Source organism: Aulonocara stuartgranti (genome assembly GCF_965226115.1).
Source record: "Aulonocara stuartgranti genome assembly, chromosome: 17".
NCBI classification, from domain to species: Eukaryota; Metazoa; Chordata; class Actinopteri; order Cichliformes; family Cichlidae; genus Aulonocara; species Aulonocara stuartgranti.
The window spans coordinates 38,196,685-38,224,237 of NC_138953.1; the positions used below are offsets into that span (position 1 = coordinate 38,196,685).

The 27,553-nt window shown below is 41.4% G+C and overlaps 1 protein-coding gene across 4 annotated transcripts; it reads left to right on the plus strand.

The window, feature by feature from the left end:
* The first annotated feature begins 4,327 nt into the window (after positions 1–4,327).
* Positions 4,328–27,144, plus strand: LOC309692132 (protein mono-ADP-ribosyltransferase PARP12-like). Of its 4 annotated transcripts, XM_082510352.1 has the most exons (13): positions 4,328–4,411; positions 4,536–5,011; positions 5,683–5,818; positions 17,835–18,429; positions 18,519–18,569; positions 18,657–18,783; positions 19,175–19,340; positions 20,108–20,228; positions 20,336–20,432; positions 22,057–22,132; positions 23,814–23,944; positions 25,530–25,681; positions 25,826–27,144. In XM_082510352.1, exons 2-13 carry the CDS (start codon positions 4,734–4,736, stop codon positions 26,422–26,424), a joined length of 2,529 nt encoding a protein of 842 aa, XP_082366478.1. In that variant the 5' UTR covers positions 4,328–4,411; positions 4,536–4,733; the 3' UTR covers positions 26,425–27,144. The 4 variants fall into 4 exon arrangements, with proteins under 4 accessions (XP_082366478.1, XP_082366477.1, XP_082366479.1 ...); XM_082510351.1 differs by having other exon boundaries at positions 4,341–5,011; XM_082510353.1 differs by having other exon boundaries at positions 4,341–5,011; positions 19,178–19,340.
* Positions 27,145–27,553: the final 409 nt, after the last annotated feature.

Genomic DNA, 27,553 nt, shown 5'->3' on the forward strand with positions numbered 1-27,553 from the left:
TTATCAACTATGATGGTAACGTCAAATGAATTCAGCTATGTTGCAACTGCAAGCAACAAAGTTGCAAAACACACAACAGTCCTGGGAACTGTTGGCTAACACATGGAGGTCTGTGCCACTTTTTAAGAATCATCAGTGACCCACTGCCAAAGTGATCACGCTGGATGGTGTTTGCTGCAATGGCTCCAGACTCTAAGTCGTGTGCTCAGTGTGAGAAAGTGGTGACAGCAGCAGCAGATTTGTCAAATGCGAGAAAGGCGATAATGCATAATGTATATTGAATCATGCTGAGTATGCACAGGTGGCGATGCCTGATTATTAATGTCACCAATGTTGGGTCCTTACTTAAATAATGTCTTTCACATTACTCCTTACTTTTCCTAAAATGATGCAGTACCTTACTTAATTACTTTACTGGAGAAAGTAATTGGTTAGCCATTTCACGCTCCTGCACTGTCTGTCACGATCCTGGGTCTTTTGACCCAGCGTTTTGAGTTTCAGTTTATTTTGATGTTTATGGTTAAGTTCATTAGGTTATCTAAGTTCATTTGCTTATTAGTTTCCCCTTGTGTTTTCAACCCCTGTTAAGTCTCCCTTGCCCTTCATATGTTTCATGTCTGTGTGTGTAATGTGTGTATGTGTTAGTCACCATAGGGAAATAGTTCCTCTGCATTTAACCCATTCACCCAGTGAAGCAGTGGGCAGCCACCAATGCATCATTATCATCATTATGTTCATGTGTGTCAGCTGTTTTCCCCATGTGTTCCGACTTCCCTCATTAGCCTCCTGTGTGTATTTAGTCAGTGTGTTTTCAGTCGTTCCTTGTCTGCTCGTCTGCGTCATGTCTTCAGGTATCCATGTCAGTTCACCATGTTTAAGGTTTTTTTTTTTCCCCCATGTTTTAGTTCACCCAGTTTAGGTTATTGTTTAATTTCATGCATGCCCTTTGATTGCATTTATTTTGCCAGCCTTAATGTGGTTGAAATTATAAATATTTAAACTGCTGGGAAGACTGAAGAAGCATTTAAAACCGTTGCAAAGATTATATTATAGGAAGGCCCAACTACAGAGCTACAGAGCTCCGGGTATAACTCAGGCTTAGATGAGAGTACTTTACACTCTCATGTCACACTTGTAGTTGGAAGCAACTATGAGGCTAGAACACTGGGCTCAATGGTCAAGAAAGCGCTGAGCTTGACCTGGGAGGCCACAGATGCACCAAACGCTTGGAAGGCAGTGGAAGTAGACATGTGGTATGTTGCGTTTTCCTCAGAGGAGTAAAACAAACCTGAAGAGGATTCACCCATGGAAGAAAGAGGACAGATCATACCGACACACAAAGACTCTGGTAGCCCCAATCCTGGGTTTCAGCACCACTGATGCACGACAGACCCGACCACATGTTTGCACTTTTCAGTACACTTCTTTATTGTGGCTGTCAACTTACACACGCTGCTGCAGCTTTGCAGCGGATGCACATATTTCAAGATTTTCAAGAGCTTGGCTTCCCAAGTCCCTGATTTGGGAGTTGAAAACAGAGTGAGAGGTTTCAGCTACTTGCTGGTGGCGGTGGACTGCTTCACAAGCTAGGTGGAAGCAATCCCATTCAAAAATGAATGAGCGCAGACTATGGTGTCCCAAGGAGCATATGCTCTGACAATGATTCACATTTGTCCAATAAAGAACTGGCAGAGGTAGAAAAGGCTCTAGGTATAACACACCGATTTGTTTACCACCCTGCCTCACAAGGGGTGGTGAAAGGGCAAATCAGACTTTGAAGAGAAAAATTGTGGCATATATTAGGACAGTAAACTGAGATGGGTGGACACTCTCCCCATTTTTCTTATGTCAATGAGAACCTCTCTGGGTGCGCATACACACCTGATGCCACATGAGTCGCTGAGAGGCAGGCCAATGCCTGGTCCAACCCTGAGAGGGAGGTCGTATGACCTCTCTGGATGTTTGGCAGGTGAACTGTGATGAATATATGACAGCGTAGACTAAGCGAGTTTTTAAGTTTTGTTTAAGCAGGTGCAGCTGGCTGAGCCTGACGAAACTACAACTACAGCAATAAAGGCTGGTGACTAGGTGCGGGTGAAAGTTCACAATGGAAAGTGGCTTGAACCCTGGTGGACTGGACCCTATGAGGTGATTAAATGCACATCCAGTCTAGTGCTGTCCAGATAAAAGGTAAAGCTGGAGCTAATTATCACCACATGACACATTGTATACCTGCACAATCACCTTTGTAAACTCTGGCTGAGGGTTAGGCCTAATCAGAAACCGGTGAAGGCGCCAAACAAATAGACTGATCTGACTCAAAAATTGACCATTGCATGTCCTTGTTAGTATAAATGGCATGTTTCCTAGCTACTATAGAGTGCTGCGGTTGTTGTTGTATTCTGTGTGGTAGAAGCTTATTGAATAGACTGATAATAGCCGCTTTGTCCAAGGAGAAAGGCCTACCACCCTATCAGTTGCTGTTGTTTGGACAACAGGAGGAGTTAGAGAATGATGAGGAGGTGCAGAACAGTAAAAGCAGGGAGCCAAGGCTCTGAGGGCAATAGCTGGTGTGGGGTTGAAGGTTTGAAGCTTGTAGCTATTTGTTGTTAATGAACCATCAGACAGGATGGAGTACTGGCAGACATGAAGGGAACCAGTGGATTGAAAATCATCCTTAAATAGGAAAAGATCATACCACTAGGGCTGTTCGATATAACGATATATATCGGATGACGATACAAAAACGTCTATCGTTTCATTTTACGCTATCGTTTGTTTCGTGGTGTCGCAAAATAAACTGTTTACGGCAATGTTTTTTTTCGTCATTTTGATGGTTACTGTAGTGGGTATATTAATTTCTTAAAGTTCTCTCTTTCTCTTATATTTAATACAACCACACTACACACGGACAAGCGCCTGTTTTATGCACTGTCTTTAGCAACAAGGACGGCAACACCATCGCGTGTCCGCTTATGTTCCGCATAAACCTTTCACAATAAAGCTCAAGATCCTGTTGAGACTTTTCAAAATAAACTGAATCACGTGAAAGAGCAGATTATTTACGGATGAGAATTAAAAAAGAGCCGCCACATGCTAAAAAATAAACCTTAGACTCAAACGTTAGAACAGGCTTTTCCCCGCAGAACGCTGTGTAATAAATACTCACAAAGAAAATGGTGGCTGTTAAAACTTATGTCTAAAAATGTATAGTTTAATGCATCTGTTAAAACACTGGACTCCAGCTACATGACGCGCAGCTGGAAACACTTCCCGCAAGTCGAGCTGCCCGAGATTCACAGAATTTACAGAAAATGTTACATTTTTGTGATTTATATCGTTATCGGGACGATAGAATTCTTATATCGGGATATGAGATTTGTACAAATGTACAAACTAAGTACAATAATCAAACAAAATGACATATGTATGCATAATATTATCCCTCTCACACGCACACACACAGAGGTATAGCATTTTGACCCACTCATCTTTGCAGAGTTGTTGTAATTCAGTCACATATAGTTGTATACATAAGGATGGGTTTAGGGAGGTGCACCTACTTCAGTCGTCTCAGGAAGTGCAGTCACTGCTGGGCCCTTTTTGTCACTGATTTGGTGTTGCTGGTCCAGGACAGGTCCTCTGTGATGTGAACACTGAGGAATTTGGTGCTCTTCACTCTCTCTACTGTGACACCAGCAATGCTGAGCAGGAGATGGACAGCCTCGGCCTTCTTAAAGTCAACGATCAGCTCTTTTGTTTTGTCAACATTAAGAGATTATGGCATTGCACCAAAGTGCCAGCCACTGCACCTTCTCTCTGTATGCATCATCGTCCCTAGCTAGTTATCAAGGCAGCCAGACTGTGTCTCTGTAACCAGTTGGAGAGCTCCTTACATCGCACGGCATGATGAACTTGCATTGCTTTTTCCAAATGTTAAATGGAATAGCTAATCTGACATTTAATCTGATAGCTAATCCAAGTGCTAATCCCTTAATTAATCCCAAAGCTAATACATTTGGTAATTTTAAACTATTAAGGATAGAAAAGGTCAAAATAAATCTTTGGGGGTTTTTTTTTTATCCATTTCCCTTTAATTCTGTTTACTCGTTTCTCTTTTTTAAATTGTACTTTAAAAAGATTTTGAATCTTTTTTCCCTTTGGAATTCTAAAATGTGTTTTTTATTGAGTTATTTTTTATGTTTTAGAAATTGATTTGAATATTTATTAATGTAATAATCATTTATTTTACAATATTGACGCACACTTTATTTATGTCTAAATAAATAAAAGAATTACAAAATTAATTTGACTGTTCTGGTCCCCCATATAACCCTCGCTGCAAGCTGCAAACAGCAGACAGCCTGCATTTAGAATTTAGCAGCTAAAAATCCAAATGTTCACCTCAAAGGTTTGATGGAAAGTCTGGCATAACATTTGTTTTTCAATAAATTCTAAATGTTTTTGTTGCGAATTTTCTGTATTATATAGATCCTGTATCTTCATGGCATGTTTCATTACTGGAAATGTTTCAGCTGTGAAGTAGAAGAAAGCCGAGGTGTGGGATGTATGGAGGTCATACAGCGCGGCGACGACTCAGAGTGGAAAACAGCAGCATTACAGCATCCGTCCAGGTTAAAGGTTGTTGAGTTTCGCTTTCCAGTCGTCAGAAATGAGGCTTTCGTCAGTTTAATGTCACAGGTGGAAGGAAACGCAGGCAGAGCTCGGACACGATGGAGACGGAAATACTGAGAATGATCTGCGCCGGCCAAGGAGCAGTCAACACGGAGGATTTAGTGTATAATCTGTTTTCCGGAGATCCCACGAAGTTGTCGGAGATCATTTGTAACCGAGAGAAATTTGTTTCGTGTTGTCCAAACGGACAGCCGAAGGTGGTGGCCAGGACCCGCCTGAGACTTTGCAGAGTGAAAGACTGTCTGGGGATATGCAGGGGTCTGCACCTGTGCAAAAACATCCTCTTCAGCGGATTCTGTCAGTTCACTCAGCTCAGGTAAATATACTGGACTTAAAAGTAAGTAACAGAGCTTATTTAGGGAGTGTTATATCACATATGGTTGTAAAATCAACAGGTTTAAAGTCCAGGACACTGATGGTGCCTTTAGGTATTGTTAGGAAAATCCGACAATTTACAGCAGTTTGACACATTTATTCAAAAAGCTAACCTAAACAAGTAACAAAATGTGGCTTTGAGGGCCAGTAGGAAAAGTTGCTCTCTGGTTGTCTTTTAGACTGAAGCTTAGCTTTGAAATGAGTAAAAAGAGTGACAGTGAAAAGAACATGGCTACGTTCATCCACAGAACAGAAAGATTTTCCAACATCAGCAAAGTTTACTATGAAAAATAAAAACTAAAGCGGCTGCTGCGTCTACCCAGCCACATAGAAAACAATCTAGTACTGGGCTAATCCTGTTTCCCAAGCATGTTTCCCTAAACTTCAAACTTAGTTTTCACATTGATGTCGTACTGTTTCTAAGAGTTATCAGGGTGGCTGTTTGTCCTGAACCTAACCGCTGACTTTGTACCATGCAGATAAGCCTTATTAATCATTACACAAAGACAGCTGTCTCATATGACGCTGTTTTTGGTTTTTTTATTCTTAACTGAGCAAATAAATGCTAGCACGCCCAGTCATGACTCAGCTGTGTGGATTCTGTTATAACAGGAGGGGCTGCAGCTTCTCCCATGAGCTGACCTCTGAGCATAACCAAAGACTTCTGAGGGAGCATGAGCTGGAGAGCCTGAGCCGAGAGGAGCTGTGCACCCTGCTGCTGCAGAGTGACCACACAGTTCTTCCTGATGTAAGTCTAACAACACACAGCATGAACCGGACAAGTTAGTTTGCATTAAAATGAACTGTCACCTTTTCTGATATTTGGCATCTTCCAGCTGATTTTACTCCCAGCTTTCAATTATTTAATTTTCTTTTTTTTTCTTGTTCTGTAACTGATTGTTACCTCACTAATTTAATTATTTAATCTGTATTGTCCTCCACTTTTCCTGACAAGTTTTTATACGCAAGCTTAAGTGTAACTTTATTAAATACTGGATCTGTTGATCAAGCAAGCCCTCCATCGACTTCACAAAACATTACTGCTTTGAACAACAACAATATAAAAAATGAGAGAAGACGTCCTGTTGTATAGAAGTTTATGTGAAAATGATCTCACACTGACCGCTGACCTCAGTAAACAGTTAACCTTGTAGTTCTTGGAACCATTTAGAGCAAAGTCTAAGGAGCCTGGAAAGAAAAGGTGTCTGGACTTCTTTAAGTTGCTTGAAGACATTTCACCTCTCATCCGAAAAGCTTCTTCAGTTCTAAGGTCAAATGTGGAGAGTCCCAGATTTAAGCCCTGTGGGAGTGTCCCCCCCAAAAGGGACAATGGACCCCCTAATAATCCTCTACCTAATCACACGAGCCAAAGTCTGAAAACGGGTGTAGGTCAAAATCATGTGTATCGTGTGATTTGGAAATCACACGATACACATGAAGAAATATCACTTCCTTCTCTCTCTTTAAGTCCTTAAGTCCTCTTTAAGTGATTGTAAACATGAGCACAGTTTCGAGATCAGCCTTTTATGTACTTTACCTTTATAGGTGTCGACAAACATGTCAATGAGGCCCGCCTCCTCAGAATCCTCCCTTGCAACTTTAATATTTTTATTAAAACGGTGTCTCAGTTGTAATTATCTGTAAAAGTCTGTTTTATTTAACCTGTAAGTTTCACTGAGTTGTAGGAAGCTGTCCATGTCTGTGTTGGTTGAGATTTTACAGTATGCTGTAAATTCTCTAAACACCCCATCCAAATGTGCTGGTGTGAAACCAGTATCATATCCTACCCAGTATTCACACTTCCGCGAAATTTCGACAGAAACCCTGGTAGTAGCCCACCATGCCGAGAAAATGGCGGAGCTCACGCCTAGTACAAGGGGCAGGGATTTTTGCCAAAGTAGGGTGCACTTGTCCTTGACCCACCTGTTTCCCTAGATACATCACAGTGGCTTTGCCAAAATCACACGTGGCGAGATTGAGGGCGAGGGATGCCCTTTCCAAGCGATGGAACACATCAGTGAACGTTTATGCTCTGACCAGGTGTCTGAATAGACGACAATATCATCTAAATACACTTCACAATGGAGAACGCTTCCCAGCACGATATTCATGAGCGTTGGAATGTGGCGTAACAGTAACAAACTTCGCAGAACCGACCATATTGACACAATCTTCCATTCTGGGAAGAGGATAGGAGTCAGGTTTGGTCACGCTGTTCACCTTCCGAAAACTCATACTAAACCGCGGGGTTTTATCTGCTTTAGGCACTAGGAGACACGGGGGGACTCCACGCACTAGAGCTAGGAACAGCAAGATGATTTTCCAACGGATGAGAAACTTCTGTCTGGAAAATGGCACGTTTAGTGGGATTCACCCGGTAGGCATGCTGTTTGATTGGAGGGTGGTCCCCCACATCGATATCATGCACCAGCACAGTGGTACAGGAAGGAGTGTCAGAGAAAAGATTAGGATGATTCTCAATCAACCGACACACGTCACTTTGAACAGCATCCTTTAAATGTGTCCTTAGATCACTTAGGATTTCAGAGTTTCTAAGTCGTGCGCAGCCCTCAGCACAACCGAAAACCAAATCATCACTTACCAGGTCATACAGGTTTTGGAAACTGGCACCCCCACAGTCGCAACTGTTGATACACCACTAGCAAAGTAAGGCTTCATCATATTGATATGACACACACAACACTGTTTCCTTCGCTCAGTCCGCCTGCACTGTATACGGACCACTGAAGGAGTAGAAGTATTAAAACTTTGTCAGCAACCTCAAATTTCCTTTGCACAGCTTTCTTATCAAACTTCCTTTTCATCTTTCCCTGCGCTGCAACAAGAGCGTGCGATTGCGCATGCTTTATGCAAACACTTTCTAAAAGAACTCTCATAATCCAACACATTTTCCTTAGGAGCATCTATGTCAGACAGAAAATTCTCCTTGAGTAGTTGCAACGGGCCACACAGTGTGTGACCGAACACCAGCTCAGCAGGGCTAAATCCTAGCGACTCCTGCACGCTTAACCTCGCCGCTAAAAGAAGCAGCGGCAGCCCCTCATCCCATTCCTTTCCAGACTCAAGGCAAAATTTCCGCATCATAGATTTCAATGTCTGGTGAAAACGCTCGAGTGCACCTTGCGACTCCGGATGATATGCACTAGACTTGTGATGTTTAATACCAAGTGATCGCAAAACTTGAGCAAAAATCCGAGACATGAAATTAGAGCCTTGGTCCGTTTGGACAGATTTCGGCAACCCAAAAGTAGAAAAGAAGTTCATCAGCGCCTTAACAATGGATTCAAAGTCAGAAGATACTGGTGTCCCGATTTTGTTTTAGGAAGTGGACCAACACAGTCAATGAGTATGTCCTCAAAAGGTTCCCCTAAAACTGGAATAGGGTGTAATTAGGGCTGCCACGATTAGTCGACTAGTCACGATTACGTCGACTATTAAATAAGTCGTCGACGATTTTGATAGTCGACCCGTCATTTGAAGCTTTGTAAGATCCCAAAAGACGCAGGAATGAGTAGTAGGATTTAAGAGTGTAATAACGGACTGAAACAGAAGATGGCAGCACTGCATGTACAAGGATGCCAGCTGCCGTTAAACCCCGAAGAAGAAGAAGCTGTGTCCCAGAATTCATAGCGCAGCCCAGCTCAGTTTCCAACAATGGCGGCAGCTAGTTAGTTTTAATATTACTCTTATTATTCTTTCTGGGTCACAGAATAAACATTTAACACATTTTCAGGCGAGAATGTAGCTGTGTAAACCTCAAATATCTGCTCAGTTTATCAAGACACCGCATATTTTCAAAAGCGCTCCGACGTTTTCGGAGACGTCTGTTACCCACTAGCTCGATAGCTAGCCGGGGGCAAGGCTCACTAGCGCCGTGAGAACACCGGACTCCCGGCAAATCATTTTCATCTTTCGCTACTCAGGTTAAACATACATAAGTCACTTAGATAAGTTAAAAATGTTATTGTTTGGCTTTTTTTCAGTATTTTATTTGTTCCTGAGTAAATCGGTTTGGCTGAGATTAAAGTTATAGTTGTAGGAGCCATATGAGTTGTTTCCGTCTGACTAAATGGGTTGGTTTAAGTGGACTCACTGTATTGGTGCATGGGTGTGGGGCGTGTCTCATGGGTGTGGTATAAGGTGAAGGTGGTTGCACTCACTTGTACACAGCACCTGATGTGATGAGCAGAAGGTAGGGTGAGCACGAGGCAAAACTTTCTGTTGACCGCAACATACCGCAACAGAGCGCAACAGAGCACAACTTGAGCGTAACTTGAATGATTTTGTTGTATTTTAACTGGAACTTGATGGTGTTTGTATATCGGAGTACTAATTAATGCCATAAACCAGGTTGTAATTGGACATAATGGTTAGTACAGTTATCGACGAGTTGTAGTTATTTGTTTGTGCAATCTGTGCGTTTGTTTGATAGTTAATCCTATGTGCCGATGTGTATATATTGGACGGTTGCATGTGTAAATAAAGAAGCAAATGTTACAGAAGTGTTTTGTGCGTTAATTGTTGCGCGTCATCAGGTGTCCTCATGTTTAGCCTGCCGCGGCCATTGGTTGGAGTAGCCGCAACAAATGTCAACAGAAAGAGCTCTTTTTAGGTTTTATTGGATTATTTATGAAGAGCTGAGTTTTATTGATGATAGTTTTGTAGTTTGCTGTTGCCTTTGTCCACCCGCCTTTAGATTAAGCCTTTGGCTACACTAGCGCATTTTGTTCAGGAGTTTTGTTCCCCTGTTAGGTTTTAGCAGTACAGCTGCACAAGGCGTTGTACTGATTTGCTTTCTAGTATTTGTGCATCAGGCGGCTGAAGCCATTGGCTTGGGAGTACCGCCGCAGTTTGTGTTTAAGACAGTTTGTCTTCCTCACAGCTGACGGTATGGAGGTACATAAATACCCACCGCTAGTATGTACGGAAGACTAGGTTAAGTTAGTTAGGTTTAATAGGCAGTTAGTGGGGGATATTGCTCCTGTCAATTGTGTATGGCCAGGGTTTATGAAGTGAACGTCATCAAGTTGAGGTGTTGGAATGAGGCTGGGTGGCATAGGTGCAGTTCAGCGTTTGGATTTCGTAATGTTTTGAAGAAAAATGGAGACACACCAATTAACACAATGTGGTGATGTGGATGGAAAGAAAAGACAGCCAAAACCGACTGCTAAGGCTTTGGAGAATCAGATTGAAAGACTGCAAACAGAACGTCACACTAAGATTAATAAAATTAAAAAGGTCATAAAAATTATTAAAGAGTTAAAGCAATATGAGGATAATGTTTCAACTGTTCAGGCTCAGTTAGAGAATTTGTCTGTGTTGCTTAAAGAGGCGACTCATCTGCATGAAACCTTGCTTCCTTTGCTTCCTCAAGCAGAGCAAGAAAAACAAACTGCTTGGTTCATAAGTGTGCGAGCACATAATACTGAGTTTATGGAGGAGATAAAGAAATGGCTTCATGATGCAAAGGGAAACCCTCAGAGCAAAAATCAGGTGTCTGAGCTTGATTTGCCAGATTTAAATCCACCTGGTGTTGATTCCTCTGATCCATTACCTGCTGGAAATGGTTCTGGTGTTTCTAGGCAGACCGGGAATGTTGGTAAAGGTGCTGCGATAGATGATGTTAATCCAAGTGATAGCATCTCTAATGTTGGAAACAAAAGTAGGAAAAGCAGATCATCACTCAGTGGCTCAATGGTTTCATCTGCCTTGTCAGCACGCATAAAGGCAGAGGCTGACATGGCTGCCCTTCTTGTTCGACAGAGGTTGTTGAAAGAAAAGCATGCTTTGGAAGAACAAGAAATACAGCTTAAGAAAAGAAAGGAGCTGCTTGACTTGGAAACTGAAATAGCAGCCTCAGCAGCAAAGGTGAATGTTTTAAAAACTTCTGAAATGTCCCGAGTCTCAAGTGCTGCTAATGTTAAATCCGATGGAATGAATTCGTATTTAGAACGAGAGCAGGGGCGTTTAGCCGTTTTAAATCCTAATGCTCCGACGTTCAAACCTGTGTTACCAGAACAACCATATCAGGGTGTGGATGCTAGTGATCATCAAGCACAGGTATTGGATGTAAGGCCCAAGTTTAAAAATACTTTTCAACCCAAGGTCGTTTCGTTGGAAAGGGCAGAGACTAAGTTGCATCAAGTATTTCCAGGTGCAGTTTCAACTACTCAGATGATTTCACAGTCCCACGCACAATCAAAACCTCTCACACATACAGGGCAAGGTGGTGAGGGTCATGATCATTTAGTCACAGTTTTGAAGAAACAAAATGAAATTACAACTTTATTAGCTGAGCAGCAGTCTCTGTTTTTGTTACCAAGACGTGACATTCAGTTATTTGATGGCGATCCTTTGCAATATCAAACATGAGAGCTTTTGAGCACATGGTGGAGAGTCAAGCTCACAGTGCTAAGGATTGTTTATATTTTCTCGAGCAATACACTAGAGGCCATCCAAGAGAAATGGTCAGAAGCTGTCATTATATGCCTGCTGAGTATGGATATGCTAAAGCTAAATCTTTGCTCCAAGAGAACTTTGGCAATTCGCTGAAAATTGCTGCTGCCTACGTCGAAAGGGTCAGTAAATGGCCGTCTATAAAATCTGATGATGTGAAGGCTTTGCAGGAATATGGGTTTTTGTTAAGGCAATGTTGCAATGCAATGGGGGACGTTGAGTCCTTGCATGAGTTGGATGTCTCTGCTAATATGCAAGCAGTTATAAAAAAGTTGCCTTACAAGCTCAGGGATAAGTGGAGGAATGTTGTCTGCGATCTACAGGAGAGATTTCGACGTAAAGTGTCTTTTTGCGATGTCGTTGAGTTTGTTGAAAGGCAAGTTAAGATTGCAAGTGATCCATTGTTTGGAGATATACAGGATCCTCCGACAGCCACCAGAAAAGATGCGAGGAATAGTAAGCCTCAGTTGTACCCCAAGGCTAAGCGGAGTAGTTTTGCTACTACAGTGGCCAAGGTGGAAGGGAAGATTGAGCCAGCACTGAGGCGAGAAAATGGTTCAGTTGTGACGAAGGCTTGCTTGTTTTGTGGAGCAGGGCATATGTTGGATTTGTGTCCTTCATTTGAAAGAAAGTTACACTGTGAAAGATTATCTTTTTTGAAAGAGAATGGTGTGTGTTATGGTTGTCTGCGCATTGGGCACAGAAGCAGAGACTGTAGGAAACGTCTCTTGTGTAAAGTTTGTAGCCAGAAACACCCCACACTCTTACATATTCACTCCAAGCGGAGGGAAAGTGTCGCAGTGCAAACTATAGGAGGGAGAGAACCATCAGATGAAGGTCCTTCTTGTGCTGTGCAAAGCAGTGGTGTTACTGGGGCCGGTGAGCAAAATAGTGCTCTGTCCGTAATACCAGTTAGAGTGAAGTCTAAGAAAGGTACTCAGTCATTGGTAACCTATGCTTTTCTGGATCCTGGGAGTTCAGCTTCATTTTGTACGGAAGCACTCATGAATAGGCTAAATCTTTCAGGAAGGAAAACTGGCATTCTTTTGCGGACAATGGGTCAGGAGAAAATGGTCAGTAGCTATGTGGTTTCAGATTTGGAAGTAGCTGGTTTGGGTTTAGATAATTACTGTGATTTGCCTGACTTATTTACTCAAAAAAGCATGCCTGTTCATCAACGTAATATTCCCCGACAGGAAGATCTCGAAAGATGGCCACATTTGCGCCATATTAACATACTGGAGATAAATTCCGGGGTAGACCTGTTGATCGGGACCAATGTGCCCAAGGCTTTGGAGCCATGGGATGTTATTAGAAGTCAAGATGGAGGTCCCTATGCAGTAAAAACTATGCTGGGTTGGACGGTGAATGGTCCTCTCAGAGAGGATTGTAATACTGACATTTTTGATGTGAGTGTTAATAGGATTTCCGTAGCAAGATTGGATGAACTGTGGAAACGTCAAATGAAGACTGACTTTCCAGAATGTATTCAAGATGAGCAGTTGGCTTTGTCTAGAGAAGACCAGCAGTTTATGGAGTCAGTGATGGATTCTGCTAAGTTGGTTGATGGTCATTACACCATTGGTTTGCCTTTTAGATGCAATCAGGTAAACATGCCAAATAATAGGAAGGCTGTAGAACAGCGAGCTCTGAGCCTTAAACGAAAGTTTATTAGGAATGGTTCATTTCATGACGAATACACCAGTTTTATGACTGAAGTCATTTCTAAAGGGTATGCAGAGAAGGTGCCTGTTGAAGAGTTCGATCGCTGTGATGGAGGATTATGGTATATTCCACATCATGGGGTGTATCACCCACAGAAGAAGTAGTTACGAGTTGTCTTTGATTGTGGTGCTTCGTTTCAGGGAGTGTCTCTGAATGGACAACTTCTGGAAGGCCCAGTTCTCACTAGCTTGCTAGTCGGGGTCATAACCAGATTCCGAAAAGAACATGTGGTGCTCATGGCAGATATTGAATCCATGTTTTATCAGGTCAGAGTACAAAGAGATGACTTAGATCTGTTAAGGTTTCTGTGGTGGCCGGACGGAGATCATAGTCAGGATCTGGTGGAATATAGAATGAAAGTACACCTCTTCGGAGCTACTTCATCCCCAAGTTGTGCGAATTTTGCCTTGAGGAAATGTGCAGAGGACAACAGAGATCATTTTAGACTAGAGGTTGTCAACAATGTTTTACATAGCTTCTATGTGGATGATTGCCTTATCTCTGTTGGTTCTGAAGAGGAGGCAGTGAGGCTCTATCAGGAACTTGTTGCTCTTTGTGCTAAAGGAGGCTTTAAGCTCACAAAGTGGGTTAGCAACAGAAGAGCAGTGCTTGCTGCTATACCTCAACAGGAGCGATCCAAGGAGATGAAGGATCTGGATTTGGATAGTGATGTGTTACCGGTAGAGAGAGTACTGGGTGTACAGTGGTGTATCCAATCGGATACATTCAAGTTTAAGATCACACTGAAAAACAAACCTCCAACAAGGAGAGGGATATTGTCCCTTGTGAGCTCAATCTACGATCCATTAGGGTTTTTGGCACCTGTGGTGCTGCCTGCTAAGTTGATCCTTCAGAAACTATGCAGAAGTCATTGGGGTTGGGATGATGTGTTGCCAGTTACTGTTGAACAAGAATGGACAGTTTGGCTAAATGATCTTTGCCTTCTTGCAGATTTTAAGGTCGACCGGTGCCTTAAACCTTCTGATTTTGGAGACGTTGCTTCTGCTCAGTTACATCACTTTGCAGATGCAAGCGAGGAGGGTTATGGCACAGTCACTTATCTGCTGTTGCGCAGTACCCAGAATCAAGTGCATTGTGCGTTTATAATGGGTAAAGCAAGAGTGGCTCCATTAAAACAAACTTCCATTCCTCGCATGGAATTGACAGCTGCCTTAGTTGCGAGTAGAATGGATAAGATGTGGAAAAAAAGAGCTGCAAATGCATTTGCAGGAGTCGATATTCTGGACTGATAGTACCTCGGTGTTAAGGTATATCAGCAATGAAACCTCAAGGTTTAAAGTGTTTGTAGCAAACCGGGTGACCGAGATACTTAAAGTGTCCAAACCTTCCCAGTGGAAATATGTTAATACATCATGTAATCCTGCTGATCTAGCCTCCAGGGGGGTTAAGGTGCAAACCTTTTTGAGGGATGATTCTTGGTTGTCAGGGCCAAACTTCCTTGTTGAACCAGAAATTAATTGGCCAGTGAATCTTGATTTTGGAAAGAGCTCCATAAATGATCCAGAGATTAAAACGACTGTTTTAGTCAATGCTGTTGGTACAAACGAATGCAAAGATGGGGTGATGAAGTTCATTACTTATTTTTCTTCGTGGACTCGTCTAAAAAGGATGGTTGCATGGGTTCTTAGATTCAAAGATTTGTTGCAGGAACTTAGTAAAAAGAGGAAACAGCTGGAAGAAAGCTTTGCATCAAGCGTGACTCAAGAAAATCTTGAGGAAAGGCTTAAAAGAGAGTTGCAAACTGTCAAGGACCATGCTGCTAAAGGATTTCTTTCGGTAGAAGAGCTTAACAAGGCAGAGAATGCAGTTCTTTGCTTTTGTCAAAGAAGGAGATATTCAGATGAAATCAGTAGGTTGCAGAGGGGTGACAGGGTGAAGAAGAGTAGTGAGCTCTATAGGCTTAATCCTAAATTTGAGAATGGTGTGTTGAGAGTTGGAGGTAGGCTTAGTAGGGCAGCTATGCCTGAAGATGCAAGGCATCCAACAATTATAGCCAGGGATCTGCATATTACTAACCTAATACTTCAACATGTACATCAGAAAATAGGGCATGGTGGACGTAACCACATGCTGTCCGAATTGCGGCAAAGGTATTGGGTTCCAGGTGCAAGCATTGCCATAAGGAGGATTTTGGCTAAATGCATAGTGTGTCGCAGACTTCATGCAGCATCAGGATATCAGATGATGGCAGACCTTCCACAAGATCGCATCTCACCCGATGAACCTCCATTTTCTCGGGTTGGAGTGGATTGTTTCGGACCTTTTCAAGTTAAGCGTGGAAGGTGTGAAGTAAAGAGATATGGAATTATCTTTACATGCCTGGCTGTGAGAGCTGTGCATTTGGAGGTATTGTCATCTTTAAGCACAGATTCTTTTATTAATGCGCTTCGTCGATTTATATCAAGGCGAGGTCAGGTATTGGAGATACGATCGGATAATGGTACCAACTTTGTGGGTGGTGAACGCGAGTTGAGAGAGGCAGTGGAAGGATGGAATCAGGCACAGATTCAGGAGATGCTGCTGCAAAAGGGCATTAAATGGATTTTTAATCCTCCTGCTGGTTCCCATCATGGCGGTGTTTGGGAACGTCTCATAAGGTCTGTTAGGAAGGTGTTAAATTCCATTTTGAAAGTGCAGAATTTGGACGAAGAAGGCCTTTGTACAGTTCTTTGTGAGGCAGAGGCTATTGTGAACAGTAGACCAATAACTAAAGCCTCTACTGATCCTAATGATTTGGAGGCCTTGACTCCTAACCATCTGTTGTTGCTTAAGACCAAGCCATTGATACCACCAGGAGTGTTTCAGAAGGGGGACGTGTATGGACGACGTCGATGGAGGCAAGTACAGTACATGTCTGACCTGTTCTGGAAGCGCTGGGTCAAGGAGTACCTGCCCCAGCTTCAAGAGCGTCAGAAGTGGCAGAGAATCGGACGGAACTTCATTCCTGGGGATGTGGTTATCGTTGTCGATGATTCTGCGCCTCGTAACTCTTGGGTGACTGGAAGGATTGTGGAAGCGATTTCTGACAGTAAAGGACTTGTACGTCGGGTTCGTGTTAAGACAAAGACTGGTTGTTTGGACAGGCCGATCACTAAAGTGTGTCTTCTACAGGAAGCAGAAGAGTCATGAAAATTGACATTTTTTAAATATCTATTTGCATTAAGGTATATTTATTTATTTGGAATTGAAATTGTATTTTTGAATGTTTGATAAAAGATTGATTATGTTTATTAGTGTCTCCTACGTGGTAAGTATGCTGTAATTATTGCTCTAAAATAATTAGGGGCCGGTATGTAGGAGCCATATGAGTTGTTTCCGTCTGACTAAATGGGTTGGTTTAAGTGGACTCACTGTATTGGTGCATGGGTGTGGGGCGTGTCTCATGGGTGTGGTATAAGGTGAAGGTGGTTGCACTCACTTGTACACAGCACCTGATGTGATGAGCAGAAGGTAGGGTGAGCACGAGGCAAAACTTTCTGTTGACCGCAACATACCGCAACAGAGCGCAACAGAGCACAACTTGAGCGTAACTTGAATGATTTTGTTGTATTTTAACTGGAACTTGATGGTGTTTGTATATCGGAGTACTAATTAATGCCATAAACCAGGTTGTAATTGGACAATGGTTAGTACAGTTATCGACGAGTTGTAGTTATTTGTTTGTGCAATCTGTGCGTTTGTTTGATAGTTAATCCTATGTGCCGATGTGTATATATTGGACGGTTGCATGTGTAAATAAAGAAGCAAATGTTACAGAAGTGTTTTGTGCGTTAATTGTTGCGCGTCATCAGGTGTCCTCATGTTTAGCCTGCCGCGGCCATTGGTTGGAGTAGCCGCAACAATAGTTTTTACACAGCTGAATAAACATCAAGCAGACAGCTGATTATCAGAAGTGTGAGATGCTCGAGAATTTACTCCGGTGTCCTGTTATATTTTAGATAGCAAGGAGTTTATTAAACTTCACCGAAACAATCTGCAAATTTCATTAAAATGTAATAAACTATCATCTTGTCTTTATTTTTAGTTAGCACAGACCTTACACACTTAAAGCTGTAAGCTAATGATAGTTATATAAGAGCAGATGCTGCTGGTGCAATAAGCTGTAGTTTTACGTCCAATGGATGATGATCTGATTAGTCGACTATCAAAGTAATCGTTTGTGGCAGCCCTAGGTGTAATGGAGCGGGTGGAATGGTATGTAGATACTTGAAAGTGTGTGTGAGTATGTACATAGATGTAGGTGTATATATAAACGAGCAAGATACACTGTATATCTCCAAGTGGAAAAATTACATTTTAGTAACTTCACATTGCCTTGGGTGAATCCCCCCCCCCCCTTTCTATTTTTTAAAATTTTGTTGTTTGCTTTTCTTTTTTTCCTTTTTTCCCTTGTTGTGTCTGTGTAAATGTTAATGTTCCTGTTGAATAAAAATAAAGTTGGAAAAAATACAAATAAAGAAGTTGGACATCACGATGGCTATATTCATCTTTTATATACAGTATACTATTGTAACTCCCCTTTTTCCCCCTTTCTCCATCAGATATGCTACAACTACAACAATGGTGATGGAGAGTTCGGCCGGTGTCAGGATGGTGATGGTTGCAGGAGGCTCCACATCTGTGAGAACTACATCAGCCGTGAATGCAGCTGCTGGAAGAACCACGATTTTAATGCTCCACAGCCATTCAGAGCTTTGAAAGCTAGAGGCGTACCTGACACACTCTTTCAGTCCTTGAAGGCTGCTTATGCAAATAAACAGGCTTTGAAGCTGGCTGGAGTCAGTGACCATGGTCAACGAAGTCAGAGAGGCAGAGGGAGAGGTGGCCATCAGCTCAGCAGAGGCTTTAGAGGAAACAGAGGAAGCCACAGCAGCCGCCCAGATCTGCATCGAGCCCGTTCACTTAGTAACATTGCTGCAAACATTGATGGCTTTGACCTGTGGTCCAGCGATAGACTGAATGAAAGTGACGATGACAACTCTCCCACCAGTGACATCACTGTCGCCGCTACCAGGAACAGGGGCAACCATCAGCGTTTTCAAAATGCTCGTTCCTTAAGTGACATTAATGCTGCTGTCAATGATGAAGCTGCTAAAGGTGGAGAATGGCAGAATAATAGACAGAGGCCTGTCAGAGGTAAACAACAGCTGAAAATACTTCTGTGGGGAGATGAACTAAAACTGCTGTCTGAATGAAGCCTGTGAAATATCTCCTGTTTCTTTCAGATAAAACAGGGATCTGCATGTACTTCATTAAAGGTCACTGCAAACATGATGGTGAGAAAGTCATGGTTAGTAAGCGTTTGAGGCGTTAATGTAGTTCTTTCTTGACTTTGACCAGCTGTCTTTCTTCTTTCTTCTTAGATCGATGTTTTAAAGCTCATGACAAGATGCCGTACCGATGGCAGGTCCAAGAGGGACACCAGTGGACTGATTTGCCCGATAATGAGACAATTGAGAGAGACTACTGTGACCCCAGTAACTCATACAGGTACTTACATTTATTCTGCAACTCAGACATCTCAGGGTTTTTTAAGATCTAGTGGAACTATTAAGCATTTCCACTTTTTTTCAAATATGTGTTGATAAAATAACAATGCTCCTTTTAAACTAAAATCAAGCTCAGTGTATGTGATAGTAATTTTTATGAGGGTAAAAAGTTTTGATGTTGGCTCTGTATGATGTCAGTGCAAGATAATGTTCTTAAAATGGTCATTTCAGGCACGCAGCGTTTGTTTCACGTACCACATTATTCACCAAAATTATTATAGTGAAATTTAGTTTAAATCACCACAAAATACTGAACAAAGAATCATAAAAATCATCAAAGTTTTTGCATAACTGACCATCTTCATGTTAATACTTTGATTGTTTTTTTGCAGTAGCACCAGCCCGGCCGTGCACTTTGACACGATGACCTGTGGATGGAACAAAGTGCGTCGACTCTCGACAGAAAACTCGGTGATTGAGCCGACCTTCATCCACACCACCGAGTGGCTTTGGTACTGGCAGGATGAGTTTGGGAGTTGGAACATGTTTGCATCCGCTGTGAGTAACTACAGAGTGTTTGCAGAAATTTTGGCAGATTGCTAAGACATTAAGGCACGACTTTAACAGTCCACTGTGTATCCACATTCAAAAAATGTAACTAATTGTGAGTCTGATTTAATAGTTTTATTGAAAAACACAAATAAACTATTTGTAATGTGAAAAATCCCTCATAGTTTGAGCCTGCAGTGCTTTGTTTCCCCTACAGGAGAACTCTACTGTGCATTTCAGTGCTTTTCAATTTGTGTTTCATGTTGTTGTTCTATCCTCCAACAATATCATCCTGATCTGGCATCAGCAGTGATTCCATTACACTCAGGGAGAAATTTTAAATGAAAAAAATATATGAAAAAACTTTTCCAGTCAGGAATCATATTCGGCTGCTAGATAGCAAAAGTTGCGGAGTAGCTTCCAAAAACTAGCTTGTAGTTCATGGATTGTCACTTCTCTGGTGTGGAAGGAGCCTGAGCTAGTACCTAGGTTTCAATGTTATTTCAATGTGCAAAAAAAAAAACATACCAAAACCCATTTTTGTACCAGCCCGTAAGCGTATTCAGTTCTGCTGTAAATTTGGGTCAGCTTTTTAAGGCTGTTTTTTGGTACTTAAGTGCTTGATGCACTCAGGTCTCCTTAAAGACAAAGTGTCTCTAAAAGAATTATAATGATGCTGATTTACGATTAGCTCAGGTATTATAATCAACTGTTCTTTATTAATATCCCAGTGCAGGTTTGAGGTCAAAAACTCGCTCAGTTTTCTTGCTTTGCAGACTAGTGGACATAAAACAGCAGACATCAACAGCACAAAGCTGGAGGAGAAGTTCCTGGCCAATGATAAAGACGTGTTGGAGTTCACTGCTGGTTCACACTCATATTCACTCAGTTTCCAGGGTAAACAAAGAATATGGAAACTGTCTCTGTTTGCTGACTTCAGAAATGCTAATATGTACAGCTGGCTTTATAATTATTATGTAAGTTTAAACTTTTTTACCCGTCAGACATGATGCAGACAAACAAGCATTATGGCACCAAAAGGCTTGTGTGCAGACGACCACGGTTTGTCTCTGCTGCAGATGTCCTAACAAAGAGAGTCAGGTACGTCATCCCAAAAACAGCCCCGCAAGAAAGTTTTCAAACCCCTTTACCTTTTTTTTTCTCAATCATGAGATCTTTGAATGCTGCTGCAGCTTCATTCTGACAGATACTCCACTCGAATTCCAGTTGGAGACGGGATTTGATTTAGAGATATTGGCTTAAACCTAACACATTTCTGTTCAGTACTGATGGGTAACCATGCCAACATTCGGGTTTTCTCTTGGTCATAGAAGTCTAAAAGAAACAAATCTTAAAAAAAAAAAAAAAAAAAAAAAATATATATATATATATATATATATATATATATATATATATATATATATATATATATATATATATATATTTATTTGTGATGTAGAGTACAGCTACATAAAACTTGACAACAGCTGATGACACAAAATGTTTGTCCCTATGAAACATTTGCCTGATTCAAATTTCTGAATTCAGGAAGTTCTGCATGTAATTTTAAATGAAAATAAAATTGGCTTCATCTTTGTGTTTATAGAAATATTGGCAAAATTTGTTGAAAAACTCAAAAACTGGTGTTGATACATTTTAGAAGCTCCTTTTTCAGCAGCACAGCCTTGAGTCTGACCACATCTCTACAGGCTCCACACTCGTGAATTTGGTTTTTTCCTGGTCTTGCTGGCAGATCCTATGAAGCTTTGTCAAATTGCATGGAAGACAACTGTCATTTTCACGGCACCCCGTAGTCGTGGGTGATAAAATTTGCTATAGAGACAAAAACCATTATTTTGTACCAGGCTGTAAACATTATCCACAAAAGTGGGTCAACTTTTTAAGCTAACTTCAAGTGGCCATTTAAGGAATTGCAGTTGTTTTGGGGGGTTTCAATGCTGATTTAATTTTTGACACAGCCAAATATCTCTTTCAAGAAGACGAAACGTGACTATTTACTCATGGAGATGTAAATAAGTAGCTAGCCATATCAGTAACTGGTCATATTAGCTTTTTAGTCAACAAAGATTTCACAAAACATGATGTCTACAGGTTTCTTAGAGACACTGTTGAGCTACTTAGTAACTTAACTTAATAAGACTCAAAGACTGTAGGAACAACCCTGATTGTTCTTAAATTCTTCTGTTTCACTTATTAGCTGTGTTCATTTGGCTCGCTTGTATGGGATCAAATCCTTATTTCACTCAATGACATGCAGATCAAAGAACTCGGTAATGGGGGGTTTTGTTTCTGAATTTTTGGTTGATCTCTCCATTAAAATGAAACGACCATCAAAATGAGAGACTTTATATTTTAATTTCTTTGTAAAGTGAGCAAACCTACAAATTCAGCAGGGTATCAAACAGTTATTTCCCCGTCTGTGTGGAGCCTCAGCATGAGTCACAATTCTTTAGTTTGGGGTTGTTTTTTTTTTTCTTTCGTTGGTTTGTTTTTCAAGGAATTTGCAAGAAATTAAAAATATGATGTTTTTCATTGTCGCTTATAACGGAAAAATATTTTATTCATTTAAAATTAAAACTTAAAAAAGTTTGAATAAAGAAAAGAAGTCTGCTTACCGCAGTGATCATTAATTACATTTATCTGATGTGTGTTTTCAACCTTTAAAAACAATAATTAAAGTCATTCTAACCCTTTCTCTCTGCAGAAGGCCTTTGGTTCAAACTTCCACTCCAATACCAGAAACCTGGGACAAGACACAGATCCCTCAAACAGGATACTCGGTATTGTAAAAAAAACCAAAAAAAACCCCATTTTATATATATATTTATTTATTTTCATATATATATATATATATATATATATATATATATATATATATATATATATATATATATATATATATATATATATATATATATATATATATATATATATATATATATATATATATATATATATATATATATATATATATATGAATGAATGAATCAGAATGGGTTTATTGCCAGATGTTGAGGTTTACAACATTAGGAAATTGCTGCGGTGCTTCAGTGCAGACAATAAGAATTAAAGTGCTATGTAGAAAGAAAGATATGTGCATGAGATATACATGAGAATAAGAATTAAGAGTGCTACGTAGAAAGATATATACATGAGTGCAGGTGGTCATCAGTGCCAGACATGAAATGATGCAGTGAACACAGCGTAGGGTCATGTGTTAGTGGCGGGTACAGTCATATGGTTATTGTTCATGTGTCCAACAGCAGAGGGGAAGAAACTGTTCTTATGGCGAGAGGTTCTGGTGCGAATGGACCGGAGCCTCCTGCCTGAGGGGAGCAGGTCAAACAGACTGTGTCCAGGGTGAGAAGGGTCAGCTGAGATCCGAGCTGCACGCCGCAGAGTCCTGGAGGTGTACAGGTCCTGCAGAGATGGGAGTCTGCAGCCAATCACCTTCTCAGCAGAGCGCACAACACGCTGCAGTCTCTGTTTGTCCCTGATAGTGGCTCCAGCGTACCACACGGTGATGGAGGAGGTGAGGATGGACTCGATGATTGCAGTGTAGAACTGCATCATCGTCCGTGTTGGCAGGTTGAATTTCTTCAGCTGCCTCAGGAAGTACATCCTCTGCTGGGCTTTCTTGATGACGGAGGTGATGGTGGGCTCCCACTTCAGGTCCTGGGTGATGGTGGTACCCAGGAAGCGGAATGAGTCCACAGAGGTGATGGGGGTGTCAGTCAGGATGATGGGGGGGAGTGGGGCTGTGTGCTTCCTGAAGTCCACAATATTCTCCACTGTCTTCTGGGCATTCAGCACCAGGTTGTTGTGGCTGCACCAGGACACCAGACGTTCAACCTCCCTCCTGTAGGCAGACTCATCCCCGTCAGAGATGAGCCCAATGACGGTGGTGTCATCTGCGAACTTGATTAGCTTGACAGACTGGTGGGTGGAGGTGCAGCAGTTGGTGTACAGGGAGAAGAGCAGAGGAGAAAGAACACAGCCCTGAGGGGAGCCGGTGCTGATGGTCCGGGAGTCCGAGACATTCTTTCCCAGCCTCACGTGCTGCTTCCTGTCCGTCAGGAAGTCAGTGATCCACCGGCAGATGGGGTCAGGCACATTCATCTGGGAAAGCTTGCCTCGGAGATGGTCTGGAAGGGGATGGAGATATATATATATATATATATATATATATATATATATATATATATATATATATATATATATATATATATATATATATATATATATATATATATATATATATATATATATATATATATATATAAATAAAACTGAAAATAAATTCAGATATTTCACACTATCTGCTGAAAAAACCTGCTTTACAGGTTTTCATATCAGATTTTGTGTGTTAGCGTTGTGATTATGTTATTTGTCTCCACTCCATTCTACTTTTCCTTTATAATTGTGACTGAAAATGTTTAATGTTCCTGTTTTTTCTTCTAGCGAATCTCACTCCAGCCCAGCTCGGAAGAATTTAGAGAAGTTGTAGCTCTTTTCTCTGAAACCATGAAAAGCTGTGATATCATCAACATTGAGAGGATTCAGAACAAAGCTCTTTGGGAAGCCTTTCAGCTGTACGTATTTCATTTAATGTAGTAATGAAATATGTTTGGCTTGTGTTGTAAAAATGCTTCTTGGAATAAATCTCAATCTGGGAAGCCTGTTCATTTTCCCTTAATTGGTGGAAAATGCAGCTGCAGGTTGAGCAGCAGAGTTGAGTATGTGGGCTGACATCATATCCTTCAACCAGCATTTGTCGCATGTCCCTTCTGTTCTGTCCTCTCCACTCCCAAATTCTGGAAGTAGTCTGTGGGGGTGAGCGTTGACATCTTGGAGGATAGAGCGGAGCTCCACACCATCACACTGCCAAACACAAACGTTAATCTTCCCTGTTTGATAAGAATTTTTTTTTTAACTTTTAGGGTCGTGTTGCTTAAGTTCATCGAGTTTGGTGGACATTTGTTTATGCACAGCTCTCTTAAGGTCCCACTACAACATTTCATTCATGAATGAGTCTGGGCCATTCATTGGGCATCATATTGATTTGTTTCTTTTTCAGCCATTCTGTTGTGTATTTGCGGTTGTGCTTGGGATCATTGTCCTGATGCATGACCAAAGGCTTTGCTGTCAGACAGATGGCGTCCCATGAACAAATTGTAGTTCATGGTTGACTTCATGAGTGCAAGGTAGATTTTCAGAACCAGAAGCTTGATCTAAGATCAACATGTATATTATCTGACTTTTTTCTGCTTTGTCCAGTGTAAGTAGCATTTTAGTATACCGCCCCAAAAAGTTAAATGGACTGATTCTTATATATCGCTTTTCTACTCTCCCGGAGTATTCAAAGCACTGTATACAACATGCCTAATTCACACATTTATACATGCACTTCTAAACTCAAGTACAAACTAACAACATTCACACACCGATGGAAAACCAGATTCTGTTCATCTGGACGTTTTCAGTGGGAGAAACGTTTGGTCACTCATCCAAGTGACGTCTTCAGTCTCAGCTGTCCGCAGGCTTCCAACCTTATAAATAGTACATTTACACAGTGACTGAAACCAGCACCAATGAATGAGCAATGGGCTGTGAGGTCAGCTCCTTGATCATTAATATGCAAAGTGTCATGATCATTGCTTTCATGCTCTGGGGGACCTGTAGATGCCTGGGGCCTGGATCTCCTCCATGCCTGCTTCATGTCCTGGGGGGCAGGGCTATGGCTCCCCAAACCTATTATTGGACACTTACATGAACAAACCTTATGCGTGTACACACAAGTGTTCACACAGGTGTACAAGCAGGTACTCACAGACACACACTATCTTGGTTGGCTGCTGCCTGTAAACATATCGTGCATTACTAGTCGTGTATGCTGCTCAGTAACATTCTATATGTATTATTTACTGTTACTTATGCTTATGTTGGTTGTTACCGTGGTTTCCTACTGTTTTCTTTGGGGGTTTTTTTTCCTACATCAGGTCATTATGCAGATTTTCAGTATCCCTCTGTTGCCAACTTCTCTTTTCTTCTTTCTCTTTCTTTCTTGTCCCCCGGGTTCTGGTTGCCTCACATCTACATAGATTGAGTGACTTTACATTCACACACTTACTGTACATGTACCCCTTTGAGTTCATTTTTTCTGTCTCCTACTTGAAGGCAGAAGAATCAGATGAAGACCAAAAACAAAGGAGGAAATGTGAGGGAAGAAAAGCTTTTTCATGGCACTGACTCCAAATTTGCAGACACCATCTGTCACCACAACTTTGACTGGAGAATCTGCGGAACTCATGGAACGTCTTATGGCAAAGGTGATTGGAAGAAATGTTGAATAGCATCCATTTAAAACATTTTCATTTCAGTCTTGCAGATGATTTTGTGACACTAGGGTTCCTGCTGTCTTTCCCCACAAATGCATTTTTTTCACAGTCGTCTTTTTTGGTGTCTAAACACAGGTAGTTACTTTGCCCGTGATGCCAGATACTCCCACAACTACACCGGTGACACTGATGTGAGAGCCATGTTCATCTCACGGGTGCTGGTGGGAGACTTCACCAAAGGGTCCTCTGATTATCGCCGACCTCCCTCCAAGGATGGAGGGGGCATAAACTTCTATGACAGCTGTGTGAATGATGTAATGAACCCCTCCATATATGTGGTGTTTGAGAAGCAGCAGATTTACCCCGAGTACCTGATCCAGTACAAGACCACAAACATGTTTATTGATGGCACAGTACCAAAGCGAGTATCAGGGTCGAGACTAGCACAGCAATCTGTGGTGGTACCAAGACACGTGGCAGTAGGGAAACCACTGGTATTACCCACCGCAGCAGTAGTACAGACACCATCGGTAGTACACAAACTAAATACCATCTTAAGTCAAACCACTGCACGGCACCTTCCCAGCACAGCTTCTTCCATGGACTCAACCAGTGGAACAGTCAACAAACCCACACCATCAACTCCATTTCCCACACTATCTCCAAGGGAATTGTTAGACTTTTCTGAAAATGTAGCTGAGTTAGTAACAAGATTTTCCAGAAGTGGTACCTGAAAATGTGAGTTATGATTTGTGAACTGTGCTCCAGAAAAAGAGTTGGTAGCACCAGCTTCCCAGTTAGATTCTATTAAAGTATTTTAGGTTTAATATGAATGATGAAGAAACTTTGACAGACATGCTGAACATGTAGATTAGAGGTGATGCAGGTTTCTAAAGAAAGCTTCAGAAATGTTAAATGTTTCATACTTTCTCTTTCCATTTTCAAATTTCTCGTTTGTTTTTTCTCTTTGTTGTTTTGATGCTCAAACCTTTCCACCTAAATCACATGTACTGTAAAATTATTTAAGGTGAATTTCTAAAACTTGACAGCTTTTCCACTCATTATGTTTAAATTAAACTTTGAAATAACTTTTATACAGAATAACTCAGAAATAGCAGCACAACGCTAATATCACATAAGCACGCTGAGCTAGAAGAAACACCTGATTGCTTTTCACGTAATTATCTCAGGTAGTTAGTGGTTGTCATATTAGCGTGTCCTACTGTATTAAGACACTGTCAGATTGGCTGAGACACATGACGGCCTGTGTGTTGATAACTTTGCTGTTTAGACAACCTTTGTGATGTCAACAGGAAGCTGGGACCAACTTCTTGGAGCACAGATAGAAACAAAGGGCTGCGATGTGTGTGACACTCACTTCTCTGTGTTTGGAAAAACATGTAAAAAAAAAAAAGAGAAAGAAAGAAAACAATAAACGCTGAGCACAAAGACGATACTGTGGTAGTTGTTCATCTTTCACACTTCGCCCTGTTGTGCACTGATGAGCGCACGCTGCTGCTGTTGGAGTCAAACACATGGAAGTTTCCTTAAAACTCGATATGAGGGCAAAATATTAGCCTGTCAGTTTGTTAGAAGCTATAATAATAACCTACAGGTGACCAGGGATGAGCAGTAACGCGTTGCAAGTAACTACTGTAATCTGATTACTTTTTTCCAATTTTTAAGTGAAGTACAATATTACTATTGCAAAAGAGAAATTAGATTACTGCTACTTTCCTGTAAGCGCTACTGCGTTACTGAACCGTGATTTTATTTGTGAGAGTGACATACGAGCGCGCGACGTCTGTGGCAGCAGCAGACGTGTGTAGATCAACGGATACTATGGAGCTCGGGAGAGAGTGT

Bases quoted from the DNA above. Each gene is read 5' to 3' on its own strand.
- LOC309692132 (XM_082510352.1), top strand. From the start codon at position 4,734: ATGGAGACGGAAATACTGAGAATGATCTGCGCCGGCCAAGGAGCAGTC. The intron at 19,341-20,107 runs GTGAGTAACTAC...CTTGCTTTGCAG, and splicing joins GGAACATGTTTGCATCCGCT to ACTAGTGGACATAAAACAGC. The intron at 23,945-25,529 runs GTACGTATTTCA...TCCTACTTGAAG, and splicing joins CTTTGGGAAGCCTTTCAGCT to GCAGAAGAATCAGATGAAGA.